Below are 25,344 nucleotides of genomic sequence, written 5' to 3'. Positions count from 1 at the left end.
CGGCTTGTAAACAACTGAGTCGATTCTCAGCTCCATCCTGCGGCCCTCGGCTTTTCGGCTTTTCTGACGCACTCGGGATCCTGAGCAGGGACCGCGGAGGGAGCGCGGGTCCCTGGGCTTGGCAAGCCGCCGAGACACAGACTTCGGACCGAGTTCAGACCCACCCACGCTTCTTCTTTCTTTTCTGGAACCATCTGCTACCGCTGCTGCAGCTTCGTCCAAAGGTGGGGGGCGGGGGACTCAGGTTTAGGCCGAAAGACAGGGGCAAGGTCCCCTGTAACTGGGGACCCGGGATTAAGTAGAGGCATCCAAATGGGCTCTGCAAAGTCTTCATTTCTGAAGATGTTCATTTTATCCTCCCCGCCTCTCCCCACCACCCTCAGTAGTAAGCGGGAGTGGCACTCTTCGCGGACAAGGGTGGGAATGACCGCCACGCCTGCATTCTCTGCCCCTTCTCCCGCGTCTGCACGGTTCTGTCACAGAGACCCCAAATTCTGCCTGGGGCAAACTTTCTCCCGTTAATCATCTTGAAATAACACGTCGCTAATTACCCTAATCGCTCTGGGGTCCTGCAACACCGCCCCCCGTGGGTCCGGGCAGGTGGCGCGGCGCCTGGGCACCGGGAGGGACCCGCAATCTGGCGGTGAGCGGAGGCCGGCGTGGCGGGTCCAGAGCTCCGCGGGGAGGGGAGCCCGGCCGGCTTGCGGCCCCTCTCAGGTCCACCTGCCCCAGCTCCCGCTCGGGCTGGCTCGGGCCGTGTCCTTTGAACAGAATCCGAGCAACTTCGAGGCCCCTTTCCTTGAGCAAGAGTTAGGATAACTGACACTGGTGGAGTACTGGGGAAGAGAGGGGCTATTCCTCCACTCCCTGCCCACCCTATCGAAAGCAGCCCCCAACCCATGGTCCAGTTTCCTGTTTTCGCGAAGAAGCACTACCTGGGATGACCGCGTTTGTTTATGGTAACCCGTCTCATCCCTCCCCTTCCCCTCCCCCATGCACGCTCTTGAGAGCAGAGACCTTGCCTGTCCTAATTCAGTATCCCCAGACTTACACCCTTGCGGGGACTACGGCAGAGCCTCTGCTACGGTTATGTGTTAAATAAGTGAATGGACCGAGCAGGGGCTCCTCGGCTCCACCGGTGAGGAGTGGGCTGAGGGGACCCTACACTAGGAGGCGAGGTCGACCCAAACTTCCAGACTTCCAGCACACTTGCGGAGTTCAAAAGAGCTGCTGATTGGCTGCTCGGGTGGAGGATGTTCATTTTCTGATCGGAGTTTGGGAACTAGGGTTGAAAGAAACTAAGGCACTCGGCCTCTGAGACCGCTACCCAGTGCCTGCCCGTAAGACAGTGCTCTCTCTTCATGACCAAACGGGGATCACGTGCTCTGTTGGGGGACGTCGGTACAGTCTGGCGTCACGATACCCCCCGCCGCTCCTGCGAGGACCAGGTGTCCCCCGGCCAGCCCCCTGTCGCCCCTGCCCCAGCCCTGTGCCACCGCCGGGTCCCCTCGCCGCAGTCCAGCCCGCGCCCCCGGTGCGCCCGCCTCATTGGCTGAAGGCATCCCCCCTGAATTCTCATAGGCTGTCCCACTTTTCCTCCGCCCCCCGCACGGACCGCGCGCCGCGAGAGCCAGGGAAGCTGCTCTAAGTCAGGGCCTGGGAGCCGTAGCTCGGCTCTGCGCGGCGAGAGGCACGGAGCGCGGGGGCCGGGCCGCTGTTCCCACCCGGGGACGCTCTTGCCAAGCCGAGCCCGGCAAATGGGCGCACGAGGAAGGGAGCAGGGAAATGGACTGCTATTTGCGCCGCCTCAAACAGGAGCTGGTAAGAGCGGAGCGGGCGCCAGGGGCCCGGAGGACTGCTCCGCCCCGACGGTACCTGGCCCCCGCCGCGGGCCCGGGAGCCGGGAGTGAGCGGGTGGAGGAAGGCCAGAGAGGAGGGGACGGGCCGGCAGAGGGCAGGGCCTGTCCCGAGGGAAAGGGCCGCGAGGAAACTTGGAGCCAAGATTTGTGTGAGCGAGACAGACCCGAGCAAGGGACGGAGACCGAGCAACCCAAACCCAGACTGAAATGCGCCCAAAGAAGGCGCGGGAGACACGGGGGGCACCCTCGCAGACGGACGGCTGCTGGGACCGCTCGGGGCGCCGCGGAGCGCGCGGGGCAGGAAGGGCGCGGGGAGCAGGGACGGGCACGCGGGCGGGAGGGCAGCCGGGGACCGCGGGCTCTCGGGGAGCTGGCACCGCCTGGGGCCCCCAGCCCCGCCGGGCTTGGCAGAGCTGGCGCGGCTGCGGGGGCAGGCCGGGCCGGCTGTCTGCCCGGGCTTGTTTGCCAGCAGGGAGGGGGGCTGGCAGCTGGAAGGGCGGGGGAGGGCCCCGCGCCGAAGGAGGGGCGCCGCCTGGCAGATCGTGAGCGGAGCTGCGGGGGCCCGGCCAGATGTCTGGGCTGGGCGCGGGGAGTGCGGAGGGAGCTTGCGGAGGCCAGGAGCACAGGGGTCGGAAGAAGCTCCGTCTGGGACCCGGACGTCACCCAAGTGGGGGGAGGGGTGCCCCCAAAGCTCTGTTAGGCTGATTCTCACCGACTTCATATACCACCCCTCCTGCACACATGTCCCTGTCACCTTTCTCGGTCCTGCAATCACCCGAATTCACACAGATATGCACGCCCCCCCACCTTGGCCCCCAGGCCCACCTTTCTCTCAATCCGACTCCCTCCCGTGCCTTTGCCTCTTTTTGTTCCTTTTGGTTTCTCTTGCAGTGGACCTCTCCTCGGTCTCACTTTTCTCCCCTCTTCTTTCTTCCTACTTCCCAGAGCCAGGGGCACCCAGGATCTCGACAGCAGACCTGGATCCATGGCTCTCCAGATTCCATGACAGCCTCTCCCGCTCATGCAAACTCTGCACCCCCCACCCATCCAAACTTGGCAACTGTATCTGGGGCCAGTTTGGGGGGGCGGGGCAGCTTGCAGAGCAGGTGTTCGCACTGATGCTTCCTGGTCAAGGCTCGCAGGCACTCTTCCTGTCTGTTCCATTCAGCGTCTGCCTTCTCAGGTCAATGGTCGCTTCTCTGGGACTTCCTCTTCAAGCCCTTTTTGTGGTGACACTCAGATGGGAGAGTTGCCCAGAGAAATGCTGCTTAGGTGAGGGACAGAGGAATCTCCACCGTGTCCCTTCCCACGCTCGCTTTCCCGTGCTTCCCATGTCAGTTTGGGATGGTCAGCCCCAGCCCACGCATACACAATTCTGACTCTTCCCATTCATTTGTCCAATACCAGAAAGGTCAAGGTCATCACAGATAATGTCTGAAGTCCAAAGCCCATGCTGAAGAAAGAATCTAATAGAGTCCTCTTTTTCTGCTTGGAATCTGGGACCACACCACCCACCTCAGGATCTGCCTTAATAGAGGGTTTGTGGGTGTTCCTGGCATAGGCTTGAATTTTAAAATCCCACTGATTTGCATTTTTTATAGCACCCTAGGTGGGAGGGGGTGAGGGGAGGAAGACAGTCTGCGGATGCCAGGAGAATAAAAAAGGCAAATAGAAATCTGCACTGAACTGAGCTCCAGGTCTTGATTTGCACCCTCTCCTGCCAAGGACTTGAGCCCCAGTCCCGGGAGGAGGAAGGGGAGAGGCTGAAGTCACTGAGCTCCCCATTAGCTTTCATTTGGCCCTTTGTCTGAGCAGCTCCAGCCTTTGACTGTCTTGGAGAGGAAGCCAAATGCCTGGCCTGGGGCCCAGAATGACACTCAGATGGGAGAGCTCTGCACCCTCCCCCTCCCCCACCCCCACGGTGCCTTGCCTCCTCCCCCCACCCCCGTGCCAGGCAGCCCAGAAATGAGACAGAGCAGATGACAGGGAGAGGTATTAGAGTCTCCTTCGCTCCCCAACACTTCAGCCCAGTGCTTAGGTAGCTGAACCACGTCTCAGTGCCTCAGTTTTCCCAATGGGAACAAAGAAGAAAGTAGAGCTGAGTTAGCCCAGGCTCAGCTCTTTGGGGATTGACTTCAGTGCAGCTTGGTTGTGACTAGGATAGGAAGAGTTCGTTTGTTTATACCCCAGGTCTGCAATGGGGCGGGAAAGGCATACGGTCTTCTTATGTCCTGAGCTCGTGAGGGTGGGGGCAGGCGGTGGGCCTTGTGTGTTTTTCCCAGGCAGAACCTTCCCTGCCACGGAGGAGGACAGTGTGTTGCCTGGCTAAGTTAGTATGTGCTCAGGAATGGCACTCATGTAACACTAGTCAAGTTCTACATTCATTTCTGCCACCAAATCCCTTCGAGAAGCATGTGTCCTACAGACACTGGGTTAACGCTGGAAGAGGTAACATTAACAGGTCGTGAAATTATTTTTGTCAAGGCTGTTCTGTGTCCCCCTCCTGCATCCTGGCCCTGTCCTTGGCCCAGAAAATCTAGACAAGAAGAGTGTGTTCCTGAAAACCAAAGTGGCAGAATTTCTCAATCTCTCGGAGCAGAAAATTTGCACTGTAACAAGGGAGCCCTGCGGGGAGGCTAAGGGTTTGGGGATCCTGGCGCAACTAGGTTGATGTCTAGAGGACTGGCCCTTTCCCCTTGCCTGGAAGGGGACAGGGATCCATTTCAGGGATGAGATGCGGCAGGAGAGTCGCAGCAGCTGACACGCTTCTTCATTAGGATGAGCGGGTCAGGGCTGTCACAGCTCAGCAGGGAACATATCTCTCTCCCCTCCAGCCACCGGAGAGGGGCCCTGCATGAACACAAGGCCTTGGGACCAGCTGTTCTTACACTCTGCTCCCTTGAGGACTTCCAACAAATGGGGTAGACACAGGAACACAGAGAAAGCAGATGTAAGATGCTCACAGGGTGTTCCCCATGAGTCAATATCAGTATAGAGCAAATAGAGTGTGTAAAGGCTGAGTGATACGGGCTCGGGCAGTCCAGCCAGGCCAGGAAGGCTTCCTGGAGGTGGGGGAGGTTGATGGAGACCAGCTCCTGGAGTGCCGGTCCTAGCTGAGGCATGCTGAAGCAGCAGAGGGACTTCTCTGGGGCTGGAGAAGGTCCTTCTAGGACAACTTGGTATTCCTAGAAGGCATTTATTTAGCTACCAGTTGCTACAAGTTCGGGAGGTTCTTGTGGAGGAGGACCAGGGCCTAAAGGCAAGATAAGGACAAAAGAAGGTGATAGAAGAGATAGAGTAGGAACAGCCTTCAGCTCTTGGGACCAAAGAGCAAATTTCCTGAGGCAGAAAAAGCTTTTGCCAAGGATCTCCTAACCTAGCCTCCTTTGATGTTTAGAGCAAGGGTGAAGAATGGGGTAGGGTCAATGAGGAAGGAGTGTGGACCGTGAGACTTGGGGGCAGGCCAGCTCGACCTCAAACCCTGGCTCTATGTGACCCAGGCAGGCTACTTAACCCTCCTGTGCCTTGGTTTTCTCATCTGTAAAACAAGTTTTTAAATTTTTTTAAATCTTTTTTTTTAAGATTTTTGTCTATTTACTTGAGAGAGAGAGAAAAAGCATGAGCGGGAGGAGGGGCAGAGGGAGAAGTCGGCTGTCTGCTAGCAGGGAGCCCAACATGGGGGCTCGATCCCAGGACCCTGAGATCATGACCTGAGCCCAAGGCAGACACTTAACTGACTGAGCCACCCAGGTGACCCTAGAGCAGGGTTTTTAAATACCTACTTTATACAGCTGCTGTGAAGATCAAATGGTAGCTGTCTGTCTTTAGTACGTAACACAGTGTCCATTGTGTCGTGGGCACCCGGCAAACTCCTGACAGATCGATCAGGCTGGTTTGTGTGAGTCACTCATTCACAGGACACATTAACTGAGTTTATCCGGTGTTTAAAGCCCCTGACCAGACACTAGCACTGTGGTTACAAATACAAACAGACACAGATCTCGCCTTCGGGGAACCCGCAGTTCAATAGGGAAGGTAATAATAATAACATTTACTGATGTGAACACTGATGGATATGCCAGGCATATCGTGGATTATGTCATTTAATTGCCAAAGCAACTCGTAGAAGTTGTACTTCCAATATTCTGATTCTATAAATGAGACTTGGGGAGGTCAAGTGACTTGGCCAAGGTCATAGAGCTGGTAAGTGGCAGAGCGAGGCTTCAAACGCAGCCGGATTGACTGCAGAACTCACACGCTTAACCAGTGTGTGTAGGTGTACGTCCAGGGCAGAAGTAGAGGCTGCGTGCTACACAGAGGCACAAGTGCCGTGCCCTGAGAAGGGAGGAATTCTCTCCAGCCAGGGGATCAGGGAAGATTTCGTGGAGAGGAAAGTCCCTTGAGCTTGACCTTGAGGGATCAGCAGGGAGGTGACGAGGAGAAAAACAGCATTCCAGGCAGATACGAAGCAACAGGAGCCAAGGGCACCGAGATGGAAATAGAGGGGATGTTCGAAGACTATTGCAGCTTGGTCAGGATATAGGGTATCTGCCGAGGACTAGTGAGCAACAGGGCTGAACGAGTTGTTGAGAGCAGCCAGTGGGGGCCTTGAATGCCGAGCTACAGAGCCTGCCCTTCTCCATGTGCATTGCTAGAAACAGGATGAGAGACGCGCCCTGGGATCTAGGAAGTGCGTGGAGGGGAGGAGGGAGGAAACTGAGGCAGGAGGATGAGTTAGGTGGTTATCACAGAGCCCACGCAAGAGAGTAGTAGGAAGGCCTGAACCAGAAAGAAGAGAAGGAAGGTAACTCCTGGAGGTCCCAATTGGACCACCTGCAGTGGAGAGGAGCTAAAGCTGGCCAGGGGAGGCAGGCTCCCTGCGGGGCAGGCTTGGGCCCCTCTCTGCATGCGTCTACCTCTTGCCTGAGCCCATGGCCCCCCGGGGTTGATGGTTCAGTCGAAAGTGGGCTCATCCATTTCACACTTCCTTCTTTCTTTACCCTCCGCCCTCCTCCAGCTCTTGGCACAGTTTCTTCTTTACCTTCCTGTTGCGAGTTCCAGCCAAGAGCAGGGGACTGTGAAGGTCCCTATTCACTGGACTGGAGAATGGGCCACTTGGCAAAAGCGGGGCTTTTCCCATTTCCGGCCCCTAACCTCCTTGTAGCTTCCAGAGGGGCTGAAAGGAACTGTGTGGGGGTCTTGTGAGTCATGGGGGTGGGGGGAGCGAGGCAGGGCACGCCGCCAGGTCCACGGGCAAAGCCAGAGCCTGTGTCAAAGGATTCTGGCTGAGCTGGGAGAGGGCGTGAGATGGACGGACGGAAGGCACAGCTGTGGGATCAATTGGGGGCCTAGGAGAGGGCTTGGGAAGGTTGCCGAGGATGCTGGTGTCACTTTCCCATCGCCAAGCCGCCTATACCACAAAGGCCCAGCGAGTGCCAAGGGGGTCGGTGCCGTTGTTGGGCAGCCGACCCCACACCAGCCCTGGAGGGCACAGCGCTGCGGGGCCAGCACGGTGGGTCTTCTTTCTAGAGGCATCTTCCCCTTCAGCTGCAGACAGACGGTCCTCCTCCCTTCTTCAGATGATTCAGTGAAGAGGCGCCGTCAGTGGAAAGCAACTGAATTGGGTCTTGGAGTCCCTCCAAACTTCATGCTCTTCCTCCCCATAGGATGATAATTGTGCTTTGCGTGTCGCATTGACTCTCCTGGTTTCTTCTCACAACAACCCCGTGGGGCTGAGAAGCCACATCGTGATGACACGGGAAGCCCACTGGCCTGGAGCAAGAGGGCCGGGCTTGGGGTCCCCGTCCTCCCACGAATACGCCGTGGACCCCAGGCGATAGATCCCCCTTTGCACTGGAGGCGCTCGGGATGACATTACGCGATCCTCAGATGAAAAACTTGTAGTTTTAGATAGTTACCCTCTGTTTATGGAAAGTATATGCATTTCATATAAGTTCCTACAGAAATACGTTTATTTATACAAACGGATTTACGTGCAACGTTAAGTAGGAGACGTGGTCGTACGTGGAGATGGAGAAAATCGTGAAGGAGGTCTGGGGAAGGATGTCGAGGAAGAAAACAAACATCTCAGACCCCGTTTCTTGCTCCACACAGTGGGGTCCCCAGCCTGCCAGAGTAAGCAGGGGGGATCTGACAAGGCCAGACGTTAATGCTGATCACTTGACGGCCAGAATCCTCTGAGTTAGGCAGCTAGGACTCCCGGGCGGGGTGCCCAGGCGCCGTCCAGCTCTCACACACGGAGGTCTGAACTGCAGGGGGACGTGAAGGAAACTTTTAGAATGCAACATTTAGAGGCCTAGGAGGTGCCGGGAGGTAGGAAATGGCTGGTGGGGGCAGGGGTGCTTGCAAGGAGGGTGGTGAGACCATCCTGGTCTTTCTCAGCAAGGGGTCCCACACCCGTCCCTGCCATGTGCTGTTAGAGGGGGTATGTCCGATGGTGGAGCAGGTCCTCTCTGGCTTGTTGTGCGGGTCAGTGACTAGGGGTGGACAGAGGGAGGGGGCTGTTAGAGCCACTCCCACTCAGACTAATCAGAACCAACTAGACCCTCTTAGGGCCTTTCCAACTGGTCCCTGTGGGCAAGCTGGGTATGATTCGGTCCCTGTCCTGAGGAAGGACCTGAGGCTCTGGCTCTGGGAGGCGAAGAGGAACTCAGCCCCCTACAGTCTGGAGACTGGGATTTAGTGGCAATAATTTCTAGTTGGGGATCTTCTCTGATTTGGCCCCTCTCCTTTGCTCCCACCCGACACTGCTCCCTCTTGGGTTCCCGAGGCAAGAGAAAGCCTGGGATCTGAGAAGGTCCCACGCCCCAGATGAAGACAGCAGCTTGCCCTCTCACTCTTGCTCCCGGGGTGACATCATTCCCCTTGGGGCTGGGAAAGGCAGCTCGCTCTCAGGCAGGACCCAGCCGATGCTCCTGCCTCCCCGCCTCCCACACTTCCTTCTCTCTGGGCTTCCCTCTCACAGCTGCCTTCTGCCCTCGGCGTCAGCACCGTGACTGGCCAACCAAGCCGGCCGGAGAATGGGCAAGAGGATGCGGGGCTTCCCTTTCCTTCCCCGGCTCTTCCTCTGTGGGGGGCAGGGGTGGGACAGAAGGGACAGGACAAAAGACGTGTTTCTCTTTGATCGGACCAGGGAGATGAATGGAGTCCTATCATTATATGTGCTGAAGTCTACTGAGGAAGCAGTGTTCTGGAAGTTCTTAGGAAGTCTTATGGTAACTGCCAGAAGTCACCTCCGGGCCATGCATAAACACTCATGACCTCACCTCATCTGGCCAGAGCTGTACAAGGCAGAGACTCTTGTCCTACGTGGAAGAACAGAGAAACTGAAAAACAATTTAAATAACCTGTCCCGGTCATACAGCTACTACTATGTGGCCGAGCTGGGATTTGAACCCTGTGCCATCTGTCTCTAAAACCCAAGACCTTAACCAACGCAGAATATCATTTTCCACAGAGGTATGAGTTCACCTCCTGTTTACTTAAATGGGGCCTCTGTTTTATGGACAGCCCTGAATTCATACATACCCACACATTCATTCTCACTGGAAAACCGTACAAAATGTCAGCATTATTTCTTCAGGATTTTTCCATACTGGAAGAGATTGAATGGGGTCATTTCATTCCTCCCACCGCCTCTGACCTGGACTGTGTTCAGCCTTCTGGAAGGAAGCCTGCAAGCTCAGACTCCTTGCCCGTTGGTGAAATGAAGCCCTGACCCGTGTCCCTGATTTTCTCTCCGTGGAGTGTGTTACTGCCTGAGGGCAACACGTCCGGAGAGATGACTTGGGGCATTCAGGGGTACTCAATACGTTTTCTGGGCATGTGGCAGGGGCAAGGGGCTAGCTGGGTTCTGGAGAGACATAACAATGAGGAGATCTCAGACCCTGCCCTTGACGGTAGACGCTCAGTGAATGTTTCATTAACATCTGAGCCTTTAAACGCGTGGGGGTGCCGGGGCGGGTAGGTGAGGAGTGCTCCAGGGAAGGGCATTTGAGGTGTGTCACTGAAGAGGTTCTGACAGCAGAATGCCGTACGCATATGGGGACAGAGACACGCTTCCCGGTGACATGATCACAGGAGCGTGCTGGGAAGACTGATCTGGTGGCTGGAAGGCCTTCCAGGAGGCTTCTGCATTCCAGGAGATAGAAAAGCAGATGTGCGACATCTGGGGACAGGCACAGGGGTGCAGGGTGGAAAAGCCAAAAGTGACTCTGAGGGCCGGGTTGGGGTGATGAGGAAAGGGGTATGAGGGAGGGGGCAGGAAAAGGGAAGTCAGAGAAGCAGGGTACAGTCAGAGAGACCCTGAGGAGTTTGGTTTGAGGCTTAGGGTCTCCTCTGACTCTGCCCTGGGTCTTCCCAGCTGCGACCGGGCTGCCTCCAAAAGGAGGAGAGGTCAGGAGGCTGGAAGCCAAAGAGGTCAGAGCAAGGGGCCATCAGCAAGTGCAGCCGCCTCCCAGGCTCAGTCTCTTGCTGCTGTAGCTGCTTGCCAGGGCGATCTGGCAAATTCCAGGGTTGCCAACACCGCCCCCCCCTGCCCCCGGACCCCCCCCCACCCCGACCACCACACTCAGCAAAGGCCTCCTTGCCTCCAGGGACAGTTAGTCTGGGCATTAGTGCTGCTGGCTCAGGAGGGCCCGGTCTGATCCCTCGCCCGCGCCAGGGTTCGGGTGGGCAGGGGAGGGTTTGACCCAAAGCCGAAGAGGGTCAGCTGCCAGGGCAGCCCTGAGCACCTCTGCGCCTCCCCTCCCAGCCCCTCCAGCTCTCCACCCTGTGGGCTTAGTGCCGTGCCTTAGGACAAGGCTGGGAGGTAAGATGATCCCAGCGGGTCTCTGGGGGGCTTAAGAAACAGATGGTCCCCTCACACGAGGTTTGCTGTTGGTAACATGAGCAGATCTGGGGAGGGAGCTGGCGGGACCAAGGCAGCCTGGACTGTGAATGTTATCAGACCAAGCGTCCCCTGCCCAGTCTCCAAACTCGGCTCTCACCCAAGTCAGCCTCTCAGCCCCTTCCAGCTGGCACCTGGGACCCGGGCCTTAGACACCCACAAAGGGACTGGGGAGCTGGCCTCCAGTGTCCCCGCTCTTGGCCCGAGCCGTGGAGCCAATTGGGCTGAGAAGGCAGGAAGAGCACGGGCACCAAGTCCAAGAGCAGCTGAAGGAGGACAGGTGTTTGGAAGGCAGAGAAGGGTGGGAAGAACTTCTGGAGACAGGAGTTTCCTGCTCTCCATCTCTCTCTGCTGACTGGCCAGACATGCACAGCAGTGAAAGGAAGCCCCCGGCCTACCCTTTCTCTTTGGGAATCTGAGCTCCTTGTCTTACCCTTGTCTTACCCACCCTTCTCCACTGCCCCAGGGAGGACAACATAGCCTCAAGCCCAGCTCCACTGCCCCGCCATCTTGAAGCAGGAAGTGCCTGGTAGTTAGGGCCATAGCATTTAGAGGGAGGTGTCCTGTGTTTGAGTCCCAGCAATGTGAGCTGTGTGCGTGACCTTAGGCAGGTTACTTCACCCCCACCAGGATTAACACATTAAAATGAGAACAATAACAGCTACCTCATAGGGTTTATACAAAGATCCTAAGAGCTGATGGGCACAGAACACTTAGCTCGATTCCTATTACATAGTAAACGCTCACAAACTGTCATGGCCGTCATCATCGTCATCATCTCGGGGAGGCTCGGGAAGAAGAGGGCACAGCACAAGACAAGGACAAGGATGGCCACCACAACTTCACGCACCCTCGAACCGGTCTCAGCGTCACCTCTTATGTCCAGGTGACCTTGAGCAAGTTCCTCGCGGGCCTCCTCTCCTTCATCTGTAAACTGGCAACAAGACTAGTCACTACCTCCTAGACCGGTTGGTGACTTTAAAGATAGATCAGTTGGGGGCGCCTGGGTGGCTCAGTCGGTGAAGCGTCTGCCTTCGGCTCAGGTCATGAGCCCAGGGTCCTGGGATCGAGTCCCTGCGTCCGGCTGCCTGCTCAGCAGGGAGTCTGCTTCTCCCTCTCCCTCTCTCTCTGTGCTCTCCCTCTCAAGTAAGTAAGTAAATAAATAAATAAATAATCTTTAAAAAGAAAGATTGACATATGTGTATACATCTTCGCATATATGTAGCTGAGGACAGCACCCGCCTTAGCGTGTTAGCCGCTGTTCACGTTTCTGTTATCCAGCCATAGCGGCATTAAGATTCCTCCTCTCCCAGCTCCGCTCTGCGTGGAGGTGGGGTCAGTGGCCGGCCGGAGAGACCCTGGAGGTGTGTGTGTGGGCAGTGGGGGTCTAGGTTTAGGGCCAGTGAGGGGCAGCGCTTCGCCCAGCCCCCCACGGCTCACTGGCCTGCGCTTTCCCTCTCGCCTGCAGATGTCCATGAAGGAAGTGGGTGATGGCTTGCAGGATCAGATGAACTGCATGATGGGCGCGCTGCAAGAACTGAAGCTCCTGCAGGTGCAGACAGCATTGGAACAGCTGGAGATCTCTGGAGGGAGTCCGGCCCCGGGCTGCCCGGAAAGCCCCCGCACACAGCCCGAGCCCCTTCGATGGGAGGGTGCCAGAGGTCCTGCCAGGCCTGCAGCCTGCTTCCCCTCCAGCCAACCATCTCTTGGCGCCAAGTTTCCGTCCCATAGGAGTGTCTGTGGGCGGGATCTGGCCCCCCTGCCCAGGGCCCAGCTACCAGAGCACCCAAGCGGTGCCCAGCAGGGGCCAGAGCTGGGGGAGCCCGAGGACTGGACCTCTACACTGATGTCCAGGGGCCGGAACCGACAGCCTCTGGTGCTAGGCGACAACGTTTTTGCGGACCTGGTGGGCAACTGGCTAGACTTGCCAGAACTGGAGAAGGGTGGGGAGAAGGGGGAGGCGGGGGAGCCCAAAGGGGAGAGGGGCCAGCCCCGGGAGCTGGGCCGCAGGTTTGCCCTCACAGCAAACATCTTCAGGAAGTTCTTGCGCAGTGTGCGGCCTGACCGAGACAGGCTGCTGAAGGAGAAGCCAGGCTGGGTCACCCCCACGGTGTCCGAGCCCAGAGCCGCCCGCTCCCACAAGGTCAAGAAGAGGAGCCATTCCAAGGGCTCTGGACATTTCCCCTTCGCAGGCACTGCAGAGCCCAGAAGGGGGGAAAGTCCTTCCACAAGCTGCCCCAAGGCCCTGGAACCCTCACCTTCTGGCTTTGATATTAACACAGCTGTTTGGGTCTGAGTCCTCGAGACAGAAAGTTGACTGAACCCAAGAGGTCCAGGTCCCAGTGCTGGGCCCTGGGAAGGATGGGGTGTGGGCGCTCTGGCTTTCAAAAGCCCGACTGCGAGTTCCTTTCCTCCAGAAAGGAGGGAGAAGCAGGAAGAGTGTCTGGAGCGGGGCGGACCGGTGTGTGGTTGAGCGAGGCTGCGGTGGGGGATGGCTGGCAGGGAGGTGACGGCTCCTGGACTGAAAGAGAGACATTGAGAGAGTGGTGGTCACTTTGGGGCTGCAGGTGACAATGAGGGGCAGGGAGAGGAGACCAGGCGATCCTGACATTCTGTCAGGGCCCCCAAAGACCTCAGTTGAACACTATGGATTAGGGCACTGGGGTCTCAGGGTCCCCCAAAGAGGCCCCCAATAAAGACCTTGTCTCTCGTGTCCCCAACCTGATAACCGCTGGCTTCCCTGGCAAAGCACTACTCCAGCCCCAGGCATGGAAACCCCAGCCCTCCTGGGATTGGGATTAGCCCCACTTCCCACCCCCAATCCCTGTTGCCTTTAAGATTTCAGCGCATACCAGGGCCTGAGAAATGGGCCCAATAAGGAGTGTACCCATAGGAGTACTTGAGACAGCCCTATGTCTTTTCAAAAGCACAGGAGAGATATTTGTATAGCACTTTAAATGTTGGAAAGCCTTTTCATACCCATTATCTCCTTCTGAGTAAGCAAGTGGGGCAGTTTTTATCCCCATTCCCCGGGTGAGGACGCCAGCCTAGATACGCCACCTGCGGGCAGGAGGCGGACCAGGGCAGGGCCGGCCGGAAGGGCAGCTGCTGGGCCCTAGGGTCATACGCGCCCCTTCCCCGGCACCCCGCCTCCAGCTCCGAACCCGCACCCAGGACACAAGCGCAGGCGCGCGTCCCCCCAGCGAGGCGAAGGTGCGCCCATTCGAAGCGCGCCCTCATTTTTAGATTCTCAGCCTCACCCTGCGGCCTCTCTCTCTTCTGGGTGCGGAGGCCCGTCCGGCCGGACCAGACCGGCGGCGGGCGGCGGGGAAGGGGAAGGGACGGGCCGCAGCTCCGCTGCGATCGCGCGGCGCCTGGAGCTTTCCTGGAGCCGCGCACGTGGCCCTCGGCGCCCCCGGGGAGCTGCCGGCCCACCCGCCCCCAGGGAACGCCCTGCCGGCTGGGCGAAGACAATGAGGGTCCCTGTGCGGCCCGGGCTCCGCCCTGCAGGCTCTCCCCCTCTCCTCCCCTCGCCCCTCCCGGCTGAGCTCCCCTCCGCCTGATGGGGGGTGACAGCTGCAATTAGAGGCAGGCCGCCTTCCCGCCCTCCAAGCATTAACAGCAAATTGGAGGAGAAAAATAACCAGAGGGGCTCTGCCTGCATCCTGGACCCCTGGAGACCAGGATGGGGGAGGGAGGAGGCTTACACGCCCCAGCTGCAGTTCGGGCCAGGGAGGGTCACTCTCAGACCCCCACTCGGTCACATAGGAGACGTTTAGTTCTTGGTGGCGGAAGCTACAAGACGTTAGGTGCTAATTTTATTTATTTTCTCGAGTGCTCGCTCTTTGCCCGGCAGGGTGCACAACCATGCCTTTCAGACTTGAGAATGACCCTATGAAGTACTGTCCTCCCCAGTAAATCCATGGAGGCTCTTAGGGGATCACAGAGGCTGCCCCCAATCAGGCTTCTAGCTAATGGAAGAATCAGGATCAGAAACAGGATTGTCTGGCTGCAAAACGGCCTTTTCTACTCTCCTCGGAGTTTGCCAGGCGAGCCAGCCCTTTCTGCAGGAGCAAGGCCCCTGCTCTTGTCCTTTCTGCCTCCCCAGGGAACTGGGATAGTTCAGTGCTGGGTGAAGGCCCATTGGCTGTGGCTGCCTTGTTGGGAGTGCTGCGGTGTGCATGTGTTCAAAGTGTGTGTGTGTGTGTGTGTGTGTGTGTGTGTGTGCAAAGGTTCCTCCCACTGGGCGGTGGTGAAGTCACCAAGCGCTCAATCCGGAATGATTCTACAGGAAACCAAGTCCCTCTTGGCCATTCGTCTGTGACTCATCGGTTTTGTGGACCGGTCATTGCAATCCAGACCAACTGAACAAAACTTTATGGAACACCTCCCGGTGCCAGGCACTGCGACAGGGACTAAAAACAGCAAGGAAAAGGGCCTGGTTCCTGGCTCAAGGGGTTCAGCGAGAAGCAGCAACTTCTAACCCATCGGTTAGCCAGAAGGGAGCCAAGGGAATGAAAACTCATTTGAACTCAGGCCGGAACAAAACAATGAGGAGTGACATTTGCCACCAACAGAACTCAACAGGGGTTGGGCACTGCCATCTTTGCATTCTCATTTCCTTCTCACCCAGCTCTGGAAGTGGCTGCTGATACTCTTACTTTACATGGAGGCGCTCCGAGAAGTCAAGCAACTTGCCCAAGTCACAGCGGCAAAGCTGGGATTGAAATGGTCCCCGATAGACTTCCAGCCTTGTGCTTTTCACGCTATTCCGCAAAGGGTCCATTTCTGCTCCAAAAGCCAAGTCAAGAGGAACAACAACAAAACCTGTCCTCCCCATATTATCCATGCATGGATAATAAATGGAATGCGCACTGTCCGGTGGGGGAATTTTGCCCCAGTCTTGACTGGGCTGGTGTAATGCCCTCATCACTAGGTCATGCTTTGCTAATGAAAGACTATGGCCAATTCATTTACACACACACACCACCACCACCACCACCACCACCACTAGCTTTTCCTTTTCCTTCTTTTTCTGGGCTTTTGTTGTGACAGGATGGAGACTGTATTTCACGGAAGCTGAGGGGAGAGGTGAATGGGAATGCCTGGGGCCTAAGCGATGCTGGAAAGTGTAGGGGTGGAGAGCAGGGGGATGAGGGGGAGGTAGTGGAAGTAAGCAGAGGGAAATTGACAGCTTAATTCTGCCCCTGGGGCTCATTTTATGGTTAATTAGGACATGCAAATAAGCTGGAAGCTCATTTAATACTCTCCCTGGCGTGGAGCCCCGCCTCACACCTGGCCCACTTCCCTGGCAGGTAGAGGGGCCCCCTGATTGGCCCAGGCATCCGCTCAGGCCCCCACCTGCTTCTCTGTGGCTCTGTGGCCGGGAGTGTGTCCCTAGATGTTCCCCGACCACAGCGGGAGCTAGAATAGTCCTTGCCGGGCCTGCCTGGTTTCCCTCCTTCCTTTCTCTTTCCAACCCTTCAGGGCTGGGACCCCTCTTTCCCAGAGGGCCCCCCCCTCCAGAAGCACTTCCCCTGCACCCACCCCTCAGGTGGAGGTCTGAACCCAAACTTGCCCAGAGGAATAGAGACCTGGTTCCGCTCTGTCCCCAAGACATCCTCCTTGCTCCCCGTCGGGAAGGGGGCACCCCATTTTTCCCAAGTCACACCATTTCCTACAGGGCCTCCATAAAAGCAAAAGCACAGCTGTGACTTCAGGTAGCAGGGGCCGGTCTCCAGCTTTCAATGCACCTCAAGTCACCACCCCCCGTTCCCCACCCAGAGCAGTTAAGGCACTTCTGCCAGTAACACGGAATGAGCACTGGATTTGGAGTCCAACAGGTTATGAGACCCATTTCTGTCCCTGTCAGCTTGAGTATGTCGCTTGACCTCTCTGAGCCTCATTTTTCTGGTCTATGACACGGGGATAATGCAGGGTTGCTGGAGATTTAAAGGACTTAATGCACACAGTCTAGAACACAGCAGAAGCTCTCTACTGGACCACCTGACCTTGTTCAGGCACTAACCATGTGAACCAGAGCTAAACCGCTAGAAACAAAACAAAACAAAACAAAACAAAACAAAACAAAACAAAACAAAAACAACAACAAAAACTTTCTTTGGGGCTTGGTTTCCTCTTCTGTTAAAAAAATGAACACTGGCCCTATTATTTCACCAGATTGTAGCAAGGATCAGAGAAGACAATAGGTTAGAGAAACATTGTCTTCTCTACAATGTTTTTGTACATTGTAAAAATATAATCCAGGTGGGCTGTTATTTGCCAAATGGCAAACACACTTTCTCATAGAGGATGACCTGGAGAGGGCAGCAGGGGGGCTGAGCTCAGTGCTTGAGGACCCCAGTGCCTGAGGATGCGCTCTGGGGAGCACTGCCACCCCTCTGTCCCTCCCAGTCCCTCTGTCCCCAGCTGTCCCTCACACAGGCCCTCACATTCCTGGCAAGGGCTGGAGAGTTGAATGAGCCAAGTTCTGAAGGCTTTGAGCAGAGTCCAGCCCCTGATCTGCTCTCTGCTCTTTAAGGCCTTGGGCCCTAGAGTCCCTGCCAAGCTCCACACTTCACCCCTACCATCACCCCAGTCACCCTGGGGACGAATGGCCTAAAGGTGCTTGCGGCTGTCCTGCTAGGATCCACCCCCCCCCCCATGGGGCTGGAGGTGCCCTGAAACCCTCTCTCACAGGAGGTTTCAGGGCTCAGGACAGTGCAGATGGAGGAAGGGCCTGGTAGATCCAGGGGACAGGGCAAGATAAGGACCTCAGACTGTAGTCACCCCCTTGGTACTTTTTTTTTTTTTTAATTTGTATTTATTTTTCAACCAAGCTTAACACCCAACGTGGGGCTTGAACGGAGGACCCTGAGATCCAGAGCCGCATGGTCTACTGACTGAGCCAGTCAGGCGTCCCAGACAGCAGTCACCCCTTGGTACTAGTATTAGGATGTCCCTGCCTCCCTCTTGCCTCCTCCACCCAATCCTTAAAACAAAGAGGATGAGGACTCTCCCAGACTCACTCTGACTCTGATAAAGGACTTCGAACCTGCTCCCCTCCCTGCGCCCTTCAATCAGTCCGGACATGCCCTCTGCCCACCGCCTCCAAGCTCCAGATGTTCACCCCCAAATTCTGCCACGTGCGCACAGGGGGTCACAGCCAAGTCAGCCTTGCCTGAAACATCCCAGAGTCCACATTCTGTCCCCTCCTGAGCCCTCCTCTTTCCTCCTCCCCTTCTAGCCCCCCCCCCCCCAGGAATCTTCGTGTTTCTGGTCAGAGAGGCCTCTGAGGAACACTAGGGCAGGGAGCCCTTCTGGGGGTGCCGACCCCTCAACACCGTGCTTGGGGGAGGCAAACTCGGACAGGGGACTGTGAGACTTGCAGTTTCTGGCGCTCCTTGGCGGGGCCCTGGGTGCAAGAGGGAGCAGATCTCTGGCTCCTCCGTGTGCTAAGGGCTCAGGCCACAGCTGCCGCACTCCCTGGCTTCCAGGCCACAGAACCCATTCTCTCCAGATCTGCCCCTCTGGGCATGGCGCACGAGATGACCGCCCCATTCCAGGGACCTAGGAGTCACTGCCAAAAATCACCTCCGGCATGCTTGGCACCCCCACACTCCCCCGCCCGTGACCCAGCCCTGGGCTGTCCTCCCTGGCCGCTTCCTGCCCTCTCCAGTCCCAGAAAGAAGGCCCCTAGCTGCCTCCAACTGGTCAAGGAGGGGGGTTCAGACCCAGCAGAGGCCCCCAACTGAGGCTGCTGGCTGGCTCTCAGGGGCACTGCTTGTGGGGGGGAGGGGTCTCCCTCCAAGGGAAGAGTCGGCTTTTGTCTTGTTTCTGGCTCTGCTGTCACCCCACCTTTCCCTTTCCTGCCTCTCCCTTAGCCCTCTTCCTTACCTCGGCTGCAGGGAAATGCTGCCCACAGGCGGGGAGCACAGGGGAGGGGAAGGAAATGTCCTCAAGGTACTGTGACTTACCCTCACCTGGCCTCGCTTTCCTAGGTGTCTGGAGGCCCAGCCCTGCCCAGTCGGACCCTGGGGGAACTTGCTTCTTTTTCCTTCAGGGAGGTGTGCTACTGAGTGCTCCACGTGTGGGCTCTTGGCCTCTAGGTCTTTCCATAGGCTGTTCTCGGAGACTCCAGGTTCCCCAAGGCCTGAGACTGGCTTTTCACTCAGCTTTCCTTGCGGTTTAAAGAGCACCTCCTCTGTGAAGCCCTCCCCAGGTGCCTCACCTGTGCCTGTATACCCCCACCCCCGCCCCCGCAGGACCTGCTTTTAATAAAATTGCTCTTGTGCACGGTCATTGTCCCTTCTAGATCATGAGCCCCTCTGGGGTGGCAAGTGCTCATTACTCATTTCCGTATCTCCAGTATGGAGCACAGGGCAATTGGTGCGACCGTGACCGCTCGTTGTCAGGGGGAGCCCTCGGCCGAGCCCGGCTCCTGCGTCAGGAAGGCCGGGGTCCAGGCCTCCTCAGCTGCTCCCAAAGCCCACTTTCAGGACGGCTGACCCACCCCTTCCTCGCCCCGTGCCCCAGCTGTGCTGCAGTCCCCTCTGTGCCACCTGCTACTTTGGCTTCTCCACCCTCGCTTCCCAGGCCGCTTTTGTTCTCCTGCGGGCTGCCTGGGGGCCTCCGTGTCATTGGGCCCTTGTGATGGCCGCCACAGCCCCTTCTCTCCCAGGCCTGCTCCGTCCCCAGTGGGTCCCCATTTCCCACCCAGAGGCATTGCTTTTACCCTAGCCTCCAAACTGTCGCCCTTTCCGCCTGTGCCCTTTCCACCAGTCTTGCCGACCTGGCTCATCTCCTTGTCCATTTTGGCAACGAGATCTGGCTCCAGACTTACTACCCAAGGAGTTTTTCCTAAACTGCCTTGCCAGGGCTCCCCACCCCTCCTGGGGACATTGAGTCTGCTAGATTCTCCTTCCCCCATTGTGATTATGGAGGGTCAGTCAGGGCGGGGCAGCGGGGAAGGAAGCCGAGAGTTGGGTGTTCGGGCTTCCCTACCTCCAGCCCTGCTACTGGCCACGCTCCAGGCATTGTCTCCGGGGGACTGAGCTGCCCACAAGGCAGCACTTGTAGTCATTTGTATCAGGTGGTGGGAAAGGGGAGGGTATCAGGCATACTTTATTATTTTTTTTTAAAGCAAAAATCCCCCCAAAACAAAAAAACCCCCAGAGATTCTTCCCAATGGGCCAAGTGCAGCACCTGAAATCCCTACACGGACTCGGGCTGGGAACTTGGGCCCAGAAGGCCAGCAGGCCTGTGAGCACTCACGCCAAGCCTGCTGCTCGCACTGCCAAGCACAGGGGCGCCCCGGAGCCTGCTCGTTATCACGGGGAGCCCTGGGCCAGACGGACTTAGGCAGGTGTTAGAATCCCTGGTCTGAGGTTCCAAGCATCTGTTAAGTCCATTTATATAGCAGAAAATAAGGGGTTAGGCTCTGCATCTGAGAGTTCAAGGACCCAAAGAATTCCAAATTCCCTGGCCTTGGCTTTAGGACCCTCCTGGGGGCATGGGGATCAAATATCTTCTTTAAACTTCTCCATTAAATGTATCCCCTCCCAGGAAAGGCAGGCAGAGCCCAGTGCCTGTCCCACAATTCCATGCCCTCTTTTCCCAACTTGGGAAGCCAGCATGTTTAGCACCCCCTGAATCCCAGCGGCTCTTTCAAATTCCCCAGCCCACCCCACTGGGGACACTGGTAATGCCAGGGTCAGGGCGGACGGGGGCTACAGTGTGGCCTGTGCCTCTCCTCTCACCCACAAGGGAAGGCCTGGGTGACGGGACCTTGGTGGGAAAGCTGGCAGCTACCCAACAGGGTGAAGAAAGGACAAGAGCCCCCTTCCTAGACTTCTCCATCACTGGTGGGTGCCGAGGGAAGGGCTGGGAGGGCCAGAGGCTGCTGTCTCCCACAGTGAGCCAACAGCAGGGAGAGGAAATGCCAGAGAGGCCGTGAGAGTGGCACTCAGAGCTGCTGTGTGCCCTCAAGGTGCCGGAAGGCCTAAGGGGAGCAGAATCGTGTCAGGTAGAGCGGAGCAACAGAGTTAATAAAGGAGATTTTACTCTTCACTCCTTTCTAGTATCTTTGCGTGCCAGAGTATTAATGCGGGTTCCCTTCTAAACTGAGCTTCTGTTTGTGAATGATCACGACCACGTGACTCAGACAATCAGAGAAAGCTTCATTAGAGAAAGGGGAGGAAATGAGGTGAGAAATGAAGACGGGAAAGACCGTTCTTCCGTGGGGAGTCGCCCTGGCATTTTCGTCCAGTTCCCTCGGAAATTTCCCCATCCCCACCTTCTCCAGCCCCGGGTTGAGCCGCTAGGCCCCCTTTCCCCAGCTCACCTGGCTAGACGGTCCCCTTCTCATTTCAAAGCCTGCCACAATATGGCTCCACTCTACTTCTGAGCCATCACTTCCAGTTAGTGCCAACTTCCTGCTCCCATTTTCTGCAAATGTTGACACTCTCCCCCACTCTCACCTACTGCAATTCTACCTGTACGGCCTCGTTCAAACGCCCTCCCTGAAGCATTTCGGCTCTCCCAGAACAGAAAGCATAGGTCCCTTCTACCACTTTGTGTAACACTTCTTTATGGTTCCTTTTATTAGTTCTTTGTGACCTCCCAGTTTCTACAATTCCGTACTTCGTTTCCTCCTGCCGCCATGGCTGCCCGCACTCCTATCTGGCTCAGCCCCCCTACTTGTATGCTGGATTCCGTCCATGTAGCCTACTCAGTTTTTCTCCTCACTCCCTTCAGGGCGCCAACACGTGCAGTCCACACCTGATGTCTCCAGTGACGTTCATGTTCTCCTCTGCCAATCTTCATCTCCTGACCTCATGATGGAGTCCCTGGACTTCTCTATCTACACACAAAACTAGTGGTCCTATTCAGCTGTGTTCTTAAAACATTCCATGTGCATCTCCCGTCCAGCTCTCTTCATCTGAACTCGACACCTATCCAACTGCCTATGGTGCGACTCTAGAATCTGACCCATTCCTGATACTTCGTTCAAAATGGAACTCCCAAACCTGCTCCCACCGCCATCTTCACTATCTTGATTATGGGCAAATCTTGGGGGTCATCCTTGACTCCTCTTTCTCTCACACTTGAGTCAGGAAGTCCTGCTGGCTTCACTTTCTCCTAACTGGTCTCCACAGGCTGTTCTCAAATCAGCAGCCAGAGTGTCCTGATGAGAGGCTGAGTCGGCTCATGCTCTCTATACCCTTTGCTTCAGTCCCTCCTGTGGACCCCATGCAGCCAATGCTGGTACTTCAACGTGTAGGCCCACGTCCGCCTCATGGCATTTGCAGACCCTTCCCAATGCACAGAAGGCCATTCTTTCCCTTAGGCAGTTGCACGGGTTGCACATTTCAAACATTTATACAACCAGCAGCTTTAGCAAGGACATAAACTTTCGACCCACCACAACATTCTCTCTGCACTCCAAAGCTCCTACCCTTTAAACTCTTCTCCATAGCACTCCTCATTGCGCGTGCGCGCACACACACATACCCGTTTTCTGTCTCCCGCCAGAGATTCCACGAGGGAAAAGACTTTGGTTTGTATTATTCACCGCTGTATCCCCCACATGCAGATTAGCACCTGGCATAGAGTAGAAGCCACTAACTATTTGTTGACAGGCCCCTAAGGATCATCTGCTTTGTCTGCCCTCCAAGAATTTTTACACAGTTGAAAGTAAGCACAAGAACTTGCACATGGTTAAGCTCTACCAAAAAAAAAAAAAAAAAGAAAGAAAGAAAGAAAGAACGAACACAACAGCTCAAAAATAAGAGTCACATCACTGCTTAAAACGGGAAGGTTTATTAAGGTTTTTCCTCAAGAGGAACAGCCAAGCCCATGCTTCTTAAGAGAAGCAATTAGCAGGAAATGTATGTCACACCTTGAGCCCAGAACCACAGGAGACTTCTTGAAAAGCCAGAGCTATATTCCCCAGTCCCCTTTTAAAGCTCTTCTTAATGTCTGCAAAACAGAATCCATGTCGCCTTCCCAGAACACAGAACTAGGCATCCAGTTCAAAGTCTCCAGCTGTTCTCAACAAGAATATTTAAGTAAGACATGGCAGTAAATAAATGGACTGTGCATTCAGCGAACCCAAGATGAAACTGCAGTTAAAAAAATTTCATATTCAATGTAAGGTCTGTACTATATTTTCAAGAATAACGTGCATTTTTTACATTTTTGGGGAAGAGAAATACTAAAAGCCTGGTGGTTGGACTACCTCAAAGCTCACATTCATTTCCCTCCCTGCACAAGATGGGCTTTTTCCAGATCCTGGACAAGTACCCAAACCACTCTGCCCTTTTAAGTTTGGAGCTGCGTTAGGCGGGGCTATTTTAATACACATTTAAGTAGCACCTTAAATAAGCACAAGACCCAAATAAACCAAAAGATTATTTTACAAGCTATTTTCTTCCTCCAAAGATCGACTTCTTCACACGCTGGTTTCACTGCACACATATAATTTATAAGAGCATATTTCAGGTCTTCTAGCATTCTACTGTGATTGCTTACCAAGGAAAATACTGAGGTAATCCTTCTGTCCCTCAGTCCTAAAAACAAAAATCAGTTACATGAACTGACAAATACATGTGTACCTAATGAGGAAAATGAGGCAAACTATTTGAACTTGGGCAGGTCCAGATAATGAAGAACGTCCCTATATAGAGAAAAATAGCTCCAGACCAGGTAACCTGTCTTAATAATGCTGGTAATAAAAGAGAGAGCAGTACCTTCCCAGAGATTCATTTTTCCCAAGTACATTCTAACTTCAAAGAAACACACTGTTTCACTGAGGGGTAAAAGGCGGTCAGTTATGATGGCAGATCAAGACGCCAAAGAGATTACCGCAAAGCTGTACGGGAAAGAGAGTAACATACCAACACCCATATTTCTCTAAACATTCCTAAGAGAACTCTGTGACCACAGTTTAATAAATTACAGCATTTTCATATCTTTGATGAATTGCTTACATATCTTTCCTGCCCAGTAGATTGGAAATTCTTGAGGAAAGGCCTTCATGCCTCTCCCTGAAGCAAACAGTGTTTATTTATATGAACAGATGGACTGAATTCATACTATTCCTTCAAGGCTTGTAGAAGTATTTAACTGGTACTGAAGCTCCCCCTGGTGGAGGATAAAATGATAGGCTGTGTATTTACTGTTCATTTTTTAAAACCACATTGGGGGCACTAGTGAGCCATGAAAGTTATTTGTGTTTTAATGGGGAAAAAATTATCAACTATGGTATCAAACTTCCTTTAAATTATATGTTACTCATCGGACCAAAGGCGTTCTACTTGAAAGAGTCACAAATACGAACGTGGTGTCAGTTTTTGGATATTTATAAGATTCATATAGATTATCCTCGAGGGCCTTTTTTCCAGCTATAAAAAATACATCAACTACATCTTACTTTTGGGCCCTCTTCCCTCTGGAACCAAGACTACAGAGTCCACAGGGACAAGACCAAAGCACATCCGTCTTCCCTTCTGACAGGCTACCCTTCCGCCTCACCCAGCAGCGGCAGTGCATCTCCCTGACTTCAGCGGGTCCTGCCCTGCAGTGATGGGTGCCGCCAGAGCACGTCTCTTCACAGTCCTATCATATCCCAAGTGGACTGTGTAAGATGTGACCAAGGAATCCAGCACTGTCATCTTTTTCTCCCATGTTCTAAAACTGAGGACAAACCAATGCTATTGGTCCAGCAGATGGTACCTTGGAAGTTATTGATTTCGTACCTATCTGGCAAATAACCACACAACCTACGTAACAGGTAATATTTAGCAATTTTTACTTACGTGTGAGATGTCTGTCTATGATTTTAAGTCCAAAGGAATGTCTGAGAGGTGAGTTTTCAAGCAGAATGGCTGTAGAGGACCTTAAAATATGCTACCTTGACCTGGACAGACTGGCCCTAATTGCTTCACTTATTTATTTTTAATTTATTGCTTTTATTAGATATCTGGCCCCTCAATCCCAGACATATGTGTAACTGGATCAGAAGTATTAGTTAACTAAATTTATTAGAAACTCAAAAGAATACAATTTCCAAAATTTTTTTTTTTTAAATAATATTTTAACATTTTCTCAGGTTGGTCAGAGCTTACATTTGGAATCTTATTCCTAAATCTCCATTTAGTAACCGGTGGCCTGACCACATTCCTGGAAAGTCTCAGCAAGGCATGAGCACTTTCACACCTGGCTGCACCGAGCCAGTATCTAGATCCCTGAGCAGTGATGTAGACTTTCTAGGACTCGTCTCCTCCTCAGTGTTCGGGGACAAGGCACAGGGTTTTCTCAGCTTGTTTCTTTCCTTCGCCAGCACTTAACTGGCCAACAAGCTGTCTTTCTGCTCTACCTCTATGGAGAACACGTAAGTCACAGCGACACCCTAGATCCATGTCCTCATTAAGCGCCATCTTTGTAAAAACAGAAACAACTGGGAAGGAAAAGGAAAGCACCACTATGTAGCCAGCTAACAGTTTCACTTGGCGGTCTCTTCCATACTGCGACTACGATACTACTTCAGATACAGTTGAAGCAAAAGCAACTGACACG

General features: G+C 54.8%; 1 protein-coding gene across 1 annotated transcript; it reads left to right on the top strand.

Annotated features, from left to right (window-relative positions):
* The first annotated feature begins 1,629 nt into the window (after window positions 1-1,629).
* INKA2 (inka box actin regulator 2) lies at window positions 1,630-23,735 on the top strand. Its single transcript, XM_045801505.2, has 2 exons — window positions 1,630-1,821; window positions 12,236-23,735. The coding sequence occupies exons 1-2, from the start codon at window positions 1,786-1,788 to the stop codon at window positions 13,061-13,063; spliced, it is 864 nt and encodes a 287-aa protein (XP_045657461.1). The 5' UTR covers window positions 1,630-1,785; the 3' UTR covers window positions 13,064-23,735.
* Window positions 23,736-25,344: the final 1,609 nt, after the last annotated feature.

This window comes from Ursus americanus, chromosome 12 (genome assembly GCF_024610735.1).
Source record: "Ursus americanus isolate L20-20 chromosome 12, mUrsAme1.1.p, whole genome shotgun sequence".
In the NCBI taxonomy this organism is placed as follows: Eukaryota; Metazoa; Chordata; class Mammalia; order Carnivora; family Ursidae; genus Ursus; species Ursus americanus.
This window is presented reverse-complemented; position numbering and strand designations above follow the sequence as displayed.

Coding starts and splice junctions, on each gene's coding strand:
- INKA2 (XM_045801505.2), top strand. CDS start 1,786: ATGGACTGCTATTTGCGCCGCCTCAAACAGGAGCTG. Junction 1,822..12,235: donor GCCGCCTCAAACAGGAGCTG/GTAAGAGCGGAG, acceptor TCTCGCCTGCAG/ATGTCCATGAAGGAAGTGGG.